Genomic DNA, 17,444 nt, shown 5'->3' on the forward strand with positions numbered 1-17,444 from the left:
ATCCTGGCTTTTGTCACTATTGAGCTGCTTCACCTGCAAGCTTCCTAATCTCTTACATAAAACAGGAATAATGGTACTTTACCCTCAAAATTGTAATAATTAGAAAGTATTATCAGCTGCTTAGTGATTGTGTGGTATCAAATACATGTCCTCAATATGTCTCCTGTGCCAAACTAAAAGGTCTTCATTATCAGTGCAAATCCAGATTCTTTTCCTGGTGTTTAAAGTCTTACATAACATAGCTGTCACTTAGACCTTTCAAAGTCTTAGCAGAAATTCTTGCTTTGTAGCCTCATTCTTTACCATCCCTGGTGCACACCTCACCTACTCCCAAGTAACCTAAACCAGTATAGAGTTCTTGATTCATCTCTACTCACAGCCAGGCCCACCTTGAGGCCAGACTCCTTGTCCATTCGCCATCAGACTACGATCCTTAAGAGCTGGCAATTGGTCATTGAATCCCTACCCTTGTATTGTGTCCTTAATGAAATAGGCATTTGATGACTGAAATCTTGTATTAAGTTTGGTTTCCAATGTGTCTTTTTGCTGATGAGCCACTAAATAAATAATTACTCAATGATAAAGTTTGACTTTTCTTCTTTGTATGATCACCAGATGGCATTACAGCCTTACACAAAAGCATGGGTAAGTGCATATCTTAGTTCTAAGATGCATTCATGTTTCTAAATGAGGAACAGAGCCTCTTGTTTCATCTAAGTGCTGGAAACAACATAAAGGGAAGTCTTAGCCAAGATTACTTGGAATCAAAGGCTCACCATGTAGAAAGCAGATACGGTTTTGAATGGAAGATGCAGGATTCACAGAGGAATTAGGATTCCCCAAAGTTTCATTATGGAGCTAACCAGTAGGCTTTAAACATCACTTAACAGAGGACCTTCAGTCCGATGGTTATACAACATACATGGAGATGTGGGATTGCAGTTCCGCTCTTCACTATGGCTATTTAAAAATTGTCCCTTAGGGGCACCTGGGTGGTTCAGTCAGTTAAGTGTCTGCTTTTGGCTCGGGTCCTGATCCCAGGGTTCTGGGATTGAGTCCCACATCAGGCTCCCTGCTCCACAGGGAGCCTGCCTCTGCTTCCCCCTCCGTCTCCAATGAATAAATAAAATCTTTTTTTTAATTGTCCCTTCTTCAACTCTAGTCCTCAAGTATGATTTAGTCACACAATTGAAGTCACCTGAATATCATTCCCAAGGCTTCAACCAAACCTAATGAGAACTCTACACCATCCTCTCCAATGCCTCCTGTTAAAGTCATGTCTCCTTTCTCTGGATCCTGTTTTAGTGTCCATTACAAATTGCCCCTCTAACTTGTTTTCTCTTCAACCAATCCTTTCCTAAAATACCCTTCCTGCCAACATTTTAATTGTGCTCAAAACTCCTGTAGTAAGGGGTGCCTGGGTGGCGCAGGCAGTTGAGCGTCAGACTCAGGTCATGATCTTGGGGTCCTGGGATGGAGCCCCACCTCAGGCTCTGTGCCCAGCGTGGAGTCCACTTGAGATTCTTTCTTTCCCTCTGCTCCTCCTGCTCATGCTCTCTCTAAAATAAAATAATCTTTTTTAAAAAACCCACAAAACTCTCAGAGTAAAATGAAAAACTAAACCCTGCTTTCTCCAGCCAAACCTTTCCTGCATTGGGTAGTTTCCGTCCGTTTCGATACACCTCTGGTCTGACTTCCTCTCCCACTTTATTGGAAGCAAGTCCATAATGTTAAGGATGATGTCCATCTTGCTAAATCTTTCGTAGATGTTTTTAGTCCTAGTCTTCCCTGTAAATAGCATCTGACCCTGTTGATCACTTTGACCTCTATTTTGGCTGTCAAGGCAGTACAATTTGTGTGCCTCCCTGCTCTTCCCAGACTTTTTTGTTTCCTCCCCCCCACCTCTGTACTCACTTGGTCTCCTTTGCCACTCAGCTCTACCTGATTCTTTTCTCAAGGTCCTAAGTCCTCTCTTTTCACTGTACTATCTCCAGCTTAACTCTGAAATCCCATTGCTTCATTTATGTCATTAACTCAAGTGTGCCACTAACCTACATCTTTTTCCCCTGAGCTCAAGACCCATAAATACCACTCCTTACTTTAAAATTGATGCCAAACATCTTGCCTTATGGTTTCCCCTCCTGGTACTCTGCCAGTGCCACTTAATAGCACTGCTAACCATTGAGTCGTCATTCATTCATGACCCTTCCCTTCCTCATCTTCAGTATCCAGTCAAATTAACAAGAGTTAAGTTCTGAACTAGACGATCTCTTCAATTCCCTACTGGTCTCTGGTCTTCTCCATCTTTGCCCTCTCCACTGTCTTCACAGAGGACCCGGAACTATTTTTCAAAGATGGCGAGTCTGATTCAGCAGTCAAGATTTTAAAAATTTGAGTGCTATTAGTATTTGTATTCACTAATTTACTTCAGGCTTCAGGTGACTGCTCGTCCCTCTGCATTTAAATTTGAAAACCCAGGGAAATGGCCGTTCCCTGAAGACTTACTGCAGTTTCTCGAAGTCTACCTCAGGATTTTCACATGTGTAATTCGGGAACCTCTATCAGTCTCAGGAGAGTTTTACATTCAGTCAAATTCAAAGTGGCGGCGGTGGTCTTTCTTTGAATGGGCTGGGTTCTCTATCTTCCACTTCCATGACCCTCCACGGAATTACTGGGATTAAAAGCCGGCCAAAATGGTATAGGTTCCCCGGTCTGGCGCTTGGCAAATACTGAGAGAATAATCAGAATAGAAATCGGATCTAAGCTACTGACTCCCGCGACTCGCTTCTATCGCATACCCTATTTAAATTTTGCACCATGAAGTTAAAGGTTGGGAAAAAGCTTTTTTGGGGAATAGGACTCGAACTCGTAAACTATAGCGCTCTATCCATTTCCCGCCACAAGCGGACTCCAGGATTAGAGAACAACGACCGTCGTCGAACGCGCGGGTGGTGTGCGCGCCCTGAGTAGGGGGAGGGGCCTAGCGCGCGCAGAAACAGGACCCGAGAGGAGGTGGGGTGGGTGTACTCTCTCGCGAGAGCGGGTTTGTTCTTGGGCTGCAGCCGCCGCTGCCACCTCTTACCAGCGCCGTTGCTGCGGGGGATTGTGGGAGCCTCCGCGTCCCGCTCGCTAGGAGAGAGCTACCTCTCCTTTTCCCTCTCCCTTTCCTTAAGGTAGGCGTGAAGCGGGTAAGAATCGGGGTGGGGTGGCCGGGGGCTCTCCGCGTCCGCCGGGAGGAGGCAGGGACGGCGACAGGGGCCGCGGGGAGCCGGCGGCGCGCCTTTCTCGCTCGCTCCCGCTCGCCCGCTCTGCCTCCCTCCTCGTTGCGTATGTGAGCCGCCTCATCGGCGGCCGCCATGTTAGGAGCGCAGTGGCGGCGCAACCAGCCTCCTCGGGCGGCGGAGGTGAGCGGTCCCGGAGGGAGACACGCGGCCAGCCAAGGGCCCGGGGTGCGGCGGGAGAGTCGGGGGGCGCCGAGGGCAGCCGATCGGCCGAGCTTCCCGCGTCCTGGGCTTGCTGTGGGCGGGGGCGGGACGACGAGCCCGTTACACGCGGGCTGCAGCTCTGAGGCGAAGGGAGGAGCGCTCGAGGCCTGAGGGACTGGCTGTCCATAGGGGGCCTACTGTTTGGGGAGAATAGTTAAAGCAGCGAAGTCTTGGAATAGCTCCAGCCCCAGATAGGCGTTTGCTTTTTTTTTTTTTCTCTTTGCCCCTTTAAATTGTGCCGCAAAATGGAGGATTTTGCAGACTGGAAAGCTTAGCCGTTTGAGCAGCTTTTCTTTCTTCTCCTGGTGTCACGGCCTTCGCTCTGCTTTTGGCCGATAGCTTCATAGCGCCCCCTAAGACTCCCTTGTCCCCCGCCCACACACATCCGCGCGGGATTTTAGCCGGACCTCGGAAACAATTCCTCCCCACCCCCATCGCGTAAAAATGGCCGAAAAATGAAACGTTAACGCTTGTTTTTCGTATTGCGTAGTGGAGAAAGCCTTCTGCAGTAGGCTGCGAGCCAAGAGACTTGTTTAGAGAGTCACCTCCTATTCCTTCTCTCTTTATTAAGATATTATCAGTCTGCGTTCCTCTAAAAAGGATCGTGTGTTGTGGGACCTTCCGGTTTCCAGACAAAGGGCTTGGAGTACCGTGGTGTAGTCGGCGCATCGTTGTTCTTTTCATTGCTAGCCTTGTGCCATGTTCGGTGTTTTACAGGGACTCTTCCCGTTTGCCGTGAAAGAATTCTCCTAGATGTTTTTCCTGCTCTGTGGCCTTATACTGTGGAATATTCCTATTGGATCAGTTACAGTTTTCCAGACAGATATTTCTAGAACGCTTATGGCGATTCCGAAATTTCTAGTCTTTCAAGCGCGCTGGAATAATGCGAGAATCGTTTATTTCCCAGGTCTTACTAATGAGATTTTTGTTTTTATGCTGCGTTCTTTTGAATAGAGCTTGGTTTAAGATTTTTAAGTGGTCAATAAAACACAATTTTCTCCCAAATAAATTAGAACAGTTGTACTCGACGGGCAAAAATTCTGTTTTAGGCTATTTTCATAAAGGTTGAAAATAAAATTTCCTTTTGAAAACTCAGTGGCTCGGTCATCTGCGCAGTCTGTCGTCATAATTTTTCAACAGTAATGTTTTAGAAATGGAAGGTGGACAAAGATTTTTGTTGCAAAAACGCTGTGTATGCCTTTTGTACTTAACCAGAATGTTTTTGCAAACTTGAAATTGAACACAATTGAAGTACTAAATGAAGATTGTTCTGGTTTGTTATGTAAGACTGGGAAAAGAGATCTTTAGCCAGATGTTTGTGAAGTGCTTTAAATTTACAATTTTTCCCTTGCACTTAACATTTTTATGGTTATAACATTAACGTATATTTTACCCACAGAGGAGGTTTTCACACAACTCCCTTCTCAGCTATGTTTAAGTGAAGCTGCCTTTACATACCATTTTGAACTAATTTTAAAGGATTTAACCACTCTTGATCTGATCATGTATGTTAAAGGAGTCTTTAAACATAATTTCATTAATGTTTTTAGAGTATTGTAAGTGCTAAATAATATAACAAGTGAGTTAATGATAAGTAAACAGATGTTAGCATGAGGAAAGCAAGTAAATTGTCTTACATGACTTCAGAAATAAATGTAATTCAAATCCCTAGTTTCATAGAAGAAAAGATTAAAAGCCCAAGGAGGTGGTGGCAATATAAACAGTGGCAGTGCTGCGGGTGTGTTCTAAAATGCTTGTGTCTTGATTGGGTATTTGATTCAGACTCATGTTATAATAAATAGGCTTAAAAATGGAATATACTTAAAGGAGTTTATCCTAAGGGAACAGTATACAAAAGATTTGTGTACATTAATGTAATCTCAGTTATCAAGCTTGCTAAAAGTCTGAAAGATTTAACACTTAGAGATGTGCTAATTATAGTGTGGCTATCTGATGGAAGTCTATATAGCTTTTTAAAACAATGTTTTAAGAGGAGAGTGATGATGGGGAAATAATGAAATATAGTATTACTTGGAAAGGAAATAGTAAAACTCTGCTGATCCCAGATTTGATGGCTTTTTTGTTGGTTTTTAAAGGAACTTTGTGAATAAGCATAAAAATGGAGATGTACCAAAAAATTTCTTAGCTCTGGATGTTGACGTTGGCATTACGGGTGATTTATATTTCTTTCCTTGTGTTTTTCTGACATTTCCACGAGAAATTACATTTATTTTTGTAGGTGGAGGGCGATGAAACATTTTTTATACATGCTAGACTGCTTATCGTGTTGTTTTGTTTCTTTAGGCCCTCCTATATTTTTGAGGGGAATTGAGATAAAAGGGAGCCAGTTTCTTAAAAGTCTGAAGTGGTGCAGAGTATTCAGAAGTGGCAGAAAGTAGTGTGTATTATGTAAGATACCCTGGTTATTACATGTAGACAAATGGAGGAATCCGAAGACATCCTTATGTAAGAATATTTAATTTACCGTTGTGGGGACTGATAGTAATTAGGTTACAGTGTGAAGTGCAGCCATTAAACTATTTTAGGAATGATCAAAATCAAAGAATGGGGTAATGGTTTGTTAAAGTGTTATTTATAGCACATTTTAGAGTTGCATTAAAACTGTTCCACACTTGGGGCAACAGGTTCTGAGTGGACTTGACTTTGGGATGGACAATACTGAGTTCTTTGAGGGTGTGGTGGAAGGGTTGTAGACAGTGTAGTTTCACAGTTTTTTATATATATGTATACACGTGGTTATTCCAAGGAAATGAAGCTCCCTAATTTATAATTCTTAGCTATGTATTGGGCCTTCTCATTGGATCATTGGGATTGAGAGCTTTGAAATTCTTTTTAAAAAAAGTTTACATGTATAAAATTTTATTGGATAGTTAAAATGAGCAGAGAGAAAAGCCAGTGGTTTGAGAGAATTGTATATATGTAGCTTTAAAAGAATTTAAGTGGTTTTTTAAAGTTTGCTACTTTAGCTTTTGACTTATTGCAGCCTGTGTCTATCATAAGCTTAAATACAAACATGTAATACAATAAGAGTTACGTGATAAAGTGCTGTTATCTTGCCTGACAAATATAATTACTGATAATTACTGGCAGGTCTGTGAGTAGATGGAGTGCCTTTGATATGATGCAGCTTCCGTATAATTTCCAGCTGTGTATCAAACTTTAACGTTCTCTGCATATATAAGGCTCAAGACTGAAATTAAAATTTATGGAAATAGCAATGAAATCTTTTTTTTATTAAGACTTTATTTTATGTGAGAGAGAGAGAAAGAATGAGAGGGGAGGGTCAGAGGGAGAAGCAGACTCCCTCCTGAACAGGGAGCCTGATATGGGACTCCATTCTGGGACCCCAGGATCACGACCAGAGCCGAAGGCAGTCACTTAACCAACTGAGCCACCCAGGTGCCCCAAATAGCAATGAAATCTTAAGGTTAAATTTTTAAAAATAAAAAATTTTGTTTTAGTTTAAAAAGCTTTTCCAGGTTTAAAGGTTAATTGATAAAAAGAGCTTGCTTTTTTCGGAAAGTTTTTAAAATGGCAGATCTGACATTTATCTTTGATCTACAGTCCCAATAGCTTGTGGGTGTTGGTGCCTATCTTAAAATACAAACTAGTAGGAAAACAAGGTGAATGAAAGGAGGGTGAGGTAATTCATCCCGGCTACTGCTGCTGGATAAGAGCAAAGGATGATCTATGGTAGATGTCCTTCTGGGCAGCAATAAACATAGCAAGTATGGAAAGTAATCAGTTGATATTAGGTTCTAAATAGGATCTTAGATTTGCAGTATCACTGATTGCTAATGAAGATAACTTTCTGATCTTTGGGGATGATTTGTATGGTTGTTTTTTTCCCCTTTGTGGCAATTACTAGGATATTAAATATCTCCCTTTGGTATGGTAACTTTTATAAGAACCTATTCCATATGTGAAAATTTAAAATAAGTGTTTGAGCCCCTGTTGAGTATCAAAGAATTAGATTTGTACATAAAAATTCTTGATGTAAGAAAATGTGGAACAGCAGAACACTTAACAGTGCTTAACTGAGTATCCTTGTATGGGCTATAATATTTTGAAAGCACCACAGAGGAGGGAGTTTAAAACTTGAAACTTAAGGAGACACCAAGAAATAGTCATACCAACATTCTTGGTAACGGTGGGAAACTGGAAACAGCCTAAGTGTTCATCGTCTGCAGAATAAATAAGTGTATGTGCCATGTGGTTATGTATATTGCAGTGAAATGTAGGTTTAATGCATGTATGAATCAGTTTTTTAGAAGTAGGTAAGAACAATCCATACATATTAAAAGTCAGTTTGCGTAAGATTCATGAATGCAAAATTAACACCTTTTTTAAAGATGTATATATTAAGTGATAAAACTTAAAAACAAGGGACTGCAGAAAGGGAAGATGAAGGCATAGGAAACTGGTAGGTAGATGGTATCTAAGATGTTAGCGTTCCCTTTCTAAACTTGGGTGTTGTATACACTGTGGTTTGTATATAAACTGGCATGATATAAGGGGGGGGCAGTGCTGGGCCTTAAGAGAATTACTAGTATTAAATGAAGAGGGGAGGTAGTCCAGCAAATATATTTACACAAGTACTGAGCAGTCCCTGTAACTGCTTCTAAAATATTTTGCATAAGGTCAGTTGGCTTATTCGAGAAGTAGGATGCAACTAGAATGTGAAAGGCATTGAATACCATGGTGTGCTTTTCATGTGGTCAGTAGTAGGGAGTAATGTGTTTTTTAGCAGGGGAGTATATAAAATAGTGATGTTTTGGGAGGTTTGTATTGGAAGCTGTAAACAGGGATGCAGAGGCCAGCTGGAAAGGCAGGAGGACTGGGTATCTCCAATAAGATTATGGCAGGGAGTCAGGGAGGTGTAAGGACTTCTTTTTTGAGGATGAGAAGTTAATTTAAAGGTAGATTGGTAATGGGGAATAAGGAAAAAAGGTTTAATTTGCCCAATTCCCCTAGCCTCTGCTTTTGTCTTCAGTGTTCTAGGTCACTTACCAGCCTTTAAATCTGATGTCTTTTAAAGCTTACTTGTGGTTCAATAGCAAAATTCAAATATGAATTCCAGCTTTGAAAGGAAATGAATGACGCACTAAAGTTGACATATGAAATGGGGAGTACAGTGCAAGTGAAAGGTTTATAAGCTCTTTATTGGTATGTCTCTGGGTCAGTCCTTCTGCATCCAAGGTTTTTCTCATTGGTTGTTAGGATCAGATTGCATTGGTTTTTAGGGTCAATCTGCATAAAAGTAGATGATTACTGCAGTCCTGACCACGTGTCGGAAACCATTCTGTTTTATGTGGATTAACTTATTAAATGTTTACAGCTTTATGAAGTGGGTATTTTTCCCATTTTAGAAGTGAAAAAAAATGTTAAATGATTTGCTTAGTTAGCTATTTTATAGTAGAACTAGCATTCACATCAAGGTATTTGGTAAAAAAGCTCCATATATACCAAATTAAAGAGTTGTACAAATGTTTGTGGGAACTGAGAGTCGAACATAAAGTGGAAGGAAATATCTTAGGGGTGCAGAATGGCACCTTGAGGAAAACCACTAATTCTAAGTAGAGAAGAAAGTAAGACAAGGTAGTATAAATCAAATCAAATCACAAGTGTCAGGTAAATGGAGTAACTTTCTATCCTGCATTGCTTTAATCTAAAAATTTTTAATGTCTAATTGAAAGTTGCTAAGAAAAAATTTAAGTGTAGGAAGAAGAAAAATATTCCAAGCCTGAATAGGAATCCCTCCTGATTAACATGTTTTCTGTTTTAGCAGCTGAAGGCATTTTGCAACAAACACTCTTATATCATTAGCCTAAGGATCAAGAAGTGGGCTAGAAGTTGAATCCAGGTCTGTAAAATGGATTAGAATGATAATCGTAAAGGACTTTTTCAGCCTTCTCAGCACTACTTTTCACAGTGTTTTTTCCTTAGGTGTGATGAGATGCATATTGTTTACACAAAACTGAAATGAATAGAGCTGGGACTTTATTTCCTAAGAGGTTTGTGAACTATTAGTATTTCATTTTATTATGAAAAAAACCTTTTAAGTCGCTCAAAGGTATGCCATACTAAAATGAGATTATGGCACTGAAGAACCACAGATTAAATTATAAGGTTTTAAAGTGGTTTAAGCTCTCTATATAAAAGATTGAATAATTCCTCAGTAAATCCATTTTTAAAAACCAAACCCTTAAGACGAGATATATGTTACAAAATCTATTAAGAGTGACGTGAACTAATGTTAAAATAAAAATTTACTAACTTTAAGTTGGAAACTGCTGAATTGTGAGACCATTTTAAATTAATTAAAAGTGGGGCGCCTGGGTGGCTCAGTCGTTAAGCGTCTGCCTTCGGCTCAGGTCGTGATTCCAGGGTCCTGGGATCGAGCCCCGCATCACGCTCCCTGCTCTGCAGGAAGCCTGCTTCTCCCTCTCCCATTCCCCTTGCTTGTGTTCCCTCTCTCGCTGTGTCTCTCTCTCTGTCAAATAAATAAAAATCTTTTTTAAAAAAATCAAAAGCGTGAAACTAAGGAATAATTAACCTAACCCTTTACAATAGTTGGAAATGAATCAGGTGCTTGGTTTACAAATTCTGACCACAGGAATCTATGTTTTTGTGTGATTGATGACAAAAATTAAGCAGCTACCTTCCGAAATGATGCTTCTTTGAAATTACTAATGGTGAACTTTCCCTCCTGTCTGTTGGTGACATGATTAGAATTTTTTTTTGCTGTATTGGTATTGTTGGCTGCTACCTTAAACATACTTGGCATATTTTCTTTTTTCTTTCTTTTTTTTTTTTTTGACAGAGAGCACAAGTAGGCAGAGAGGCAGGCAGAGGGAGAAGGAGAAGCAGGCTCCCCGCTGAGCAGGGAGCCCAATGCGGGGCTCGATCCCAGGATCCTGGGATCATGACCTGAGCCGAAGGCAGACGCTTAACCGACTGAGCCACTCAGGGGCCCCTGGCATATTTTCACATGAATAATTTAACAAATCACAAGGATGTTTGGCTTTCATAGAACATTTGGGAAATCTGGAAAAAAAATTTAAGATTTTATTTATATATTTGAGAGAGAGAGTACAAGCAGGGGAGTGAGAGGGAGAAGCAAGGCTCCCCGCTAAGCAGACACTTAACCAACTGAGCCACCTAGGCACCCCAAAATCTGAAAATTTCTTAACATCCACTTGTGTTTTTAATTCAGAAGGGGGAAAAATACTATAAGAAGCGGGCGGCTGGGTGGCTCAGTTGGTTAAGCGACTGCCTTCGGCTCAGGTCATGATCCTGGAGTCCCAGGATCGAGTCCCACATCAGGCTCCCTGCTCAGCGGGGAGCCTGCTTCTCCCTCTGACCCTCTTCCCTCTCGTGCTCTCTCTCTGATTCTCTCTCTCAAATAAATAAATAAAATCTTTAAAAAAAATACTATAAGAAGCTACAGTTTTCTAGCTGTCGCTTTTTAAGTTTTTGTAAGATTGAAGGGTTAAAATGTCAACATATTTTTCCTTAAGCATCTTTATAAGCTTTTATGATTATATGTATATTAAAAATAGTTTTTACGATGCGGTTATTTTACATAATTGAGAACATAACTAAAGTTCGATATGGTAGTAGTTAGATACTTTAAGACGTATTTTAAAATTTTGAATTTAAAAGCTGAAGGATTTTTTTCTATAATGTTTTAAAGAACCAAAGTCCTCTTAAGCTCATTTTAGTAATCCTGCTAAATAATCCTCTGGAAGAATGAATAATGAGACAAACTTACTTTACATAGGAAATCTAGATGGGGAATGACCATTTGCTTCTCTTTACCATGAACTTTGTGAGTGTGTTAAGCTATAATCGTGTTCTGTAGTATTTTAGTATTCCACTTTTTAGTTGAAGAAAGTAAATCCAATAAAGCTATTGATGGAATGGAGAGACTTGAATGTTACTAAGTGAAACTTATTTCTTAACCATACATAGTTATTCAGATGTTGACCGTGAAGTTAACATTTTTGGTAGCATTTACACTTATGTCATGAACTAGGTTTAAGTTCCAGGTTACTTAGAATTGTCTCATGTTTCCTGATTTTAGGGTGGAGATGCTGCTTTTTTTTGGAAGTGAAAGTTTTTTTGCATTGATGGGCATTAAGATTTTAATGGATAAATTGGATTTTGACATTACATTCTAGATTAGTTATTTCAAAGGAACTATTTTTGAACTTTCTTACCCTGTAGTATAGTGTACTATGGGAAGGCAATTTTATAATATGGGGAAAAACAGTACAATAAGCTACTCTTTTTTAAAAAGTTATTTAGTAAACACCTCACTGTTGTGCTAACCTTAATAGGCAGTAGGTTTTGCTTAAATGAGCTGTTTAAAAGGCTTGTCATTTTATTATCCCTGACCGAAGATACTAATGGAACTATTTTTGTAAGTGCTCTTTGAACAGTGCTGTCATGTCTGATTTCTCTCAATTTCTTTGTTTTAATGAAAAAAAAATTAAGACTGGTTATTTGTGTTCTGGTCAAAAGTCTGACTTAAGTCACTTTTCACTAATAATGTTCTCATGTCCTTGTGTGGGGCTGCATTTAAGTTGAAACTCTGAGTCTCAAAAATTATGGTTAGTCTTACGAGATTACAAGTTGTCATGGGATTTACATTGTCTGTCTTGCTCTTTTTCTGACATCCATTTTCTGTTTTGTCTTAAGGTTATCTTTTATCTTTACTTCTCTTAACCTTTCCTTTTACAGATACACCCTTTTCATATGTGCTATAAAGAAAAGTAATTGAGATCTCTGTAATCCAACAGTCATTTCCTTAAAGTATGATCAATTAAAAATTTTTACATATTCTTAATACTACTGTATAATTTCCCTAAGGGAAAGGAATAGTCCTTAAAAAAAAAAAAAACTGACTTTTCTGTATTACACAGCTTTGTCTGTACCATGAAGGGCAAAACTGCCATTAATAGTAATATTGCTACTTCGAAATGCTGGTTTTAGAAAAACCCTCTTAAAGGTTTTGATCTTTTAAAATAAAGTATACGTGAAAATTTAGAGGGTCCTGTTAATGTTTGCAGTTTTTCACCTGCCATTCTATATGGCATTTTCTATAAGACACCAAGGAAACTGTCATCCAAAAAAGTCCACTTACTCTTGTCTTTATTATTCTTAAAGCGTAAGTAGTTTATATAGTGTATTTCATCTAGAACTAGTTTCTTTAGTATCTTTTCTCGGTTTCATCTCTCTTGGTGTGCAAAAACATCTTCTGTAATTCCAATCACCTCTGATAGCATTTCTGTGTCTTTTTAACTTTGTTACATCTTTTTGTAAAATCTAACTAAGTCTTGCCTGCAACTTTTTTTTATACTTCCTCTACCACTGTATGTCCAGTGTTTCCTTGCTTTATTCGATCATTGGTGGAATTGGTCCCATAATAGACTTGTAACTATTGAATATTGCCCAGTTTTTAATGAAATAAAGTTTAATAGTATTAAACCACCAGTGCTTAGGTGTACGGGTGATCAAATGTATGAAACTTAACAGAGCAATGCTTCTTAATTGAATTATGTAGCAGACAACTTTAGACTTAACCTCGGTATATAGTTGTGATTCTAAAAAATTATTTCATCAAGAACATTTGTTATGTATGTCATTTGATTTATGAAAATCGCATGTAAATGCTTTGCAAATTCGTCTGTAACAATTTGAGATAAAATAGTAATTTAAGGGAGATAATGACAGTAACTTCATCCAGAAACATATCTTGGGGGGATTGTGTTCAGAATTTAAAATTACCTGGTGAATGGGCTAATCTTGTGAAAAATTTACAGAAATCTGTGTAAGCACAATACCATTTTCATTTTTACCTGTTTTGAGCTCTAGAAGGTTCTGTAGCCCAGAGTATTAAATGAGCTTTGATGGATGCTAACTTAGAGGGGAGTTTCACTTCTTTTAAATCACTTATACTTCCTGTACCTGGGTTTTTTCTTTGGAGTTCTCCTATTTCTATATTGACCATATTTAGTTCTCCTTACTTTTTAATATTAGAAATGAAATAAGCACTGCCTGATATAGGATGGATAGTAAGAAGGCAGTTAGTTATATGGCTTAAATTTGTGCAGAAATCCTTAAACTAGGAAGTCGCTTATTTTTCTTCACATCTGTCTTTACCTCAAATTGATTTTGCTGCATAAAGGTCTCGACTATTGTGTTTGGTCTTAGATCTTATACTAGGTACTTGGCTCCTAAGCTTCATTTACTTGTGATTTTACTTGGTTCTTTCTGATAGTAATAATAGGTCTCATTTTCTAAAGCAGAATACAACTGATTCATCTGACTTGCTGACCTTGATTTTTTTGTTTGTTTTTAGTCTTCTCCTGGAACTTAAACATCATACTATAGGGTGTATTTTTATTCTTCCAAAAGAAGAGACCCATCTATATTTTTATTGAAATTTTGATGTACTCAGACATCTAATCCTTCAATTGAAATGTTTTTAAATTCAGTATGGAATTCCCTTTAATAAACTTTGGCATGAAACACTACTTTTTAAATATCTATATGCAGGCTCTGCATACATCTGGAATCTGTTTAAGATATGTAATAAATTCCTTGTAAGTTTGAGATCTTAAATGTTTTTTTTAAATCAACATGATGCATAAGTTTTTTTTCTAAAAAAACAGCATCTACTTAAAGGGATTTATGACTAAAATTGCTTATTTTTCTACAGAGTTGTCTGCTGGTTCTCAGCTTGAAGAAGATTCTACAGTCCTTATTGATCCTTTTTCTTGGCGTTACCATTTTTTGAAGCAAAGTTAACCTAGTTTGCTAGTTTGAGCTTTCTTTTTGGCCTTCTTTTAAAAAAAAATTTTTTTTAAGTCTATAAACTAGACAAGAGATAGTTCTACAATGTCCAAGTCATTCCAGCAGTCATCTCTCGGTAGGGATTCGCAGGGTCATGGGCGTGACCTGTCTGCAGCAGGAATAGGCCTTCTTGCTGCTGCTACCCAGTCTTTAAGTATGCCAGCATCTCTTGGAAGGATGAACCAGGGTACTGCACGCCTTGCTAGTTTAATGAATCTTGGAATGAGTTCTTCATTGAATCAACAAGGAGCTCATAGTGCACTGTCTTCTGCTAGTACTTCTTCCCATAATTTGCAGTCTATATTTAACATTGGAAGTAGAGGTCCACTCCCTTTGTCTTCTCAACACCGTGGAGATGCAGACCAGGCCAGTAACATTTTGGCCAGCTTTGGTCTGTCTGCTAGAGACTTAGATGAACTGAGTCGTTATCCAGAGGACAAGATTACTCCTGAGAATTTGCCCCAAATCCTTCTACAGCTTAAAAGGAGGAGAACTGAAGAAGGCCCTACATTGAGTTATGGTAGAGATGGCAGATCTGCTACACGGGAACCACCATACAGAGTACCTAGGGATGATTGGGAAGAAAAAAGGCACTTTAGAAGAGATAGTTTTGATGATCGTGGTCCTAGTCTCAACCCAGTGCTTGATTATGACCATGGAAGTCGTTCTCAAGAATCTGGTTATTATGACAGAATGGATTATGAAGATGACAGATTAAGAGATGGAGAAAGGTGTAGGGATGATTCTTTTTTTGGTGAGACCTCGCATAACTATCATAAATTTGACAGTGAGTATGAGAGAATGGGACGTGGTCCTGGCCCCTTACAAGAGAGATCTCTCTTTGAGAAAAAGAGGGGCGCTCCTCCAAGTAGCAATATTGAAGACTTCCATGGACTCTTACCGAAGGGTTATCCCCATCTGTGCTCTATATGTGATTTGCCAGTTCATTCTAATAAGGTGAGTTAATGCAACAGATACTTCTAATTTCTTTTACATTGTAGTGACTATTCTGTATTTACCTATATCTTTTACTCTAATTCTGTAGTCTGGTGACACTGAGTTGATCAAGAATTTTTATGCTTTTGAGAACACTTTATTTGGAAGGTAATTGTTTTTGAGCATTAAACCAGGGCTTTACATTAATACAATCTGCCTAGATGACTTCTAGCCACAAAGCTGTCATCCACTGGGATTATCTTGTTGGTTTTTGGCATCAATATGTTCTTCTTAACCATATATTTAAGCAGGTTTTTTGTCTGCTTTGTTGAATTGTTTTAAGTATTTTTTTTTTTTTTTTTGCAGTCAATGTGCTCTGCCATTCAGGATGCTAGATTTCAGCTCTCCATCTGTCTTGATTGCTGATTTGTATGTAGTAAAGATGTATTCTTGAACAATTCTCTTTTTTTCCTTATCTGTGGCTACAGGGAAAGTTAATGTAGAGCCCTGGTGTTTGTTTCAGTATGTTTCATATTTTAGATTAGTTCATTCTTCTTTTTTAATTTCCCTTTAACACAAACTCTCATACTATGACTGAAATTTTTCATCATTTTTTTTCTCCTTTTCCACAGCTTTCTTAAACATACTTCAAAACTCACTTTTTATTATCCCATATTGCATCTGTCCCTTTAGAGACTTGGGAAAATCAACTACTGCAGTATCCTGCTCTATGTTCCTCATAAGCATATTCTTTTTCTGACTAGGCTTAGACTTCTGGTATAGTCATTTGAGAGAGAAAAAATATATATATATCTAATTCTCCTTTGCTTTAATTATCACATCTAGCAAAATGGGAGCTTTTTCAAAATGCCCTTATAAATACATTGTCCTTTCTCTTGCGTTTTCAGTGTTACTCATTCTCACAGAATTTTTTTCGATACATAGTGCAGTTGGCTTAAAAGTCAACATAACAGCACTCTAATAGCTTGATCTATGCTCTCTGACCGTCCATATTTCCTGATGTGCTGTACAGTTATTCTACTTACCATGTGCTGCCATGAAATTGATTTGATGATTACTGTTCAGGGTTTTTTCTTTAAGGTAACATCTGGAAGGATCATTTCTTTTTCATCTCTCCGTTTAAAATGCATTTTTTAGTGACTTGATTTTTTTTGAGTAAACTAAATCATGGATCATGAATGGTTTTGTTTTTAATCTATTTAAAAGTATTACCAGTCACTCCCTTTTCTGTGTTTCAATCTCAGTATTTTTGCCTCAGATAATTAAGAGACTTCTTTTATTTGAATTTACAGAATACTTTGAAAAATGTCTTTAAGAAGTTGATTCTTAGCCAAATTTATGTATTTCTATAATACAAAAATCTTTTGAATCAGTGTATAATAGTTTAAGTACAGCACAAATAAGGAATATTTTAATCTTTAATCCAAATAAAATTAACTAACATTGAATGCTAAATTTAAATTCCTAGATTAATTTTTATTGAAGATGTAGCCCCAAACTCATAAAAGTTAAGGAATTTTATTTGCTAGGTGTCTTTAGTGTTGTCTTTTTTCCAAATATGTTGGATAAAGTTTTAGCTCTGCTGGGAGTTGATTTAATGAAAAGGTCCACAAAACTTCGGTGACTCAGTTTTTTCTGTTACTTCTTGCTTTTTGCAGAATTGGCAATATGATCAGTGTTCTCAGATAGGATCTCTAAATTCCAAGCAAAATAGCTACAGTGTCTCAAATGAAGGTGATTCTAAGGGACTTAAAATCTTTGCTAATGGAGTCCTCATACATCAAGAGCTGTTGCTGGAAATCTTATTCTGACTTTGAGCAGTATTTACCCTTGTTGCTTGCACATAGAAAAACACTAAAGGAACACAAAAAGAAACCACAAGAGGGCTTTAATCAGAGAAAAGTTTCTGTATTATATGTGATTAATCTTTTCTCTCCAAATTTTGCTGCCTATTAGTTCCTGAATAATAATCTTAATAAATCACTATAGCTAAATGGATCTAAATTAATGAAAGAACAGTTTTAAAATATCTGATGAAACTTTGGATTCAAGAGTAAGATACTCTGCCTAGTGCAAGAGGTACCTGTAAAAATGCTTAGGCCCTAGCTGGTTTTGGTATTA

At 38.1% G+C, this 17,444-nt stretch overlaps 1 protein-coding gene across 6 annotated transcripts in view; it reads left to right on the forward strand.

The window, feature by feature from the left end:
• The first annotated feature begins 3,059 nt into the window (after positions 1 to 3,059).
• Positions 3,060 to 17,444, forward strand: part of MATR3 (matrin 3) — a 29,788-nt gene continuing 15,403 nt past the window's right edge. The window contains exons 1-3 of one of the 6 annotated variants that reach the window (XM_088023270.1): positions 3,060 to 3,173; positions 9,292 to 9,369; positions 14,233 to 15,323. In XM_088023270.1, the coding sequence (XP_087879396.1) occupies positions 14,412 to 15,323 (912 nt within the window). In that variant the 5' untranslated portion in view covers positions 3,060 to 3,173; positions 9,292 to 9,369; positions 14,233 to 14,411. Of the gene's footprint in view, positions 3,174 to 3,330; positions 3,405 to 9,291; positions 9,370 to 14,232; positions 15,324 to 17,444 lie in introns of those variants that run through there. The other 5 variants (XM_028103485.2, XM_028103486.2, XM_088023272.1 and 2 more) reach the window with 5 other exon arrangements.

Source organism: Eumetopias jubatus, unplaced genomic scaffold (genome assembly GCF_037043125.1).
Source record: "Eumetopias jubatus isolate StellerSeaLion01/CBP00866 unplaced genomic scaffold, mEumJub1_p1.0 scaffold_5, whole genome shotgun sequence".
Classification (NCBI taxonomy): Eukaryota; Metazoa; Chordata; class Mammalia; order Carnivora; family Otariidae; genus Eumetopias; species Eumetopias jubatus.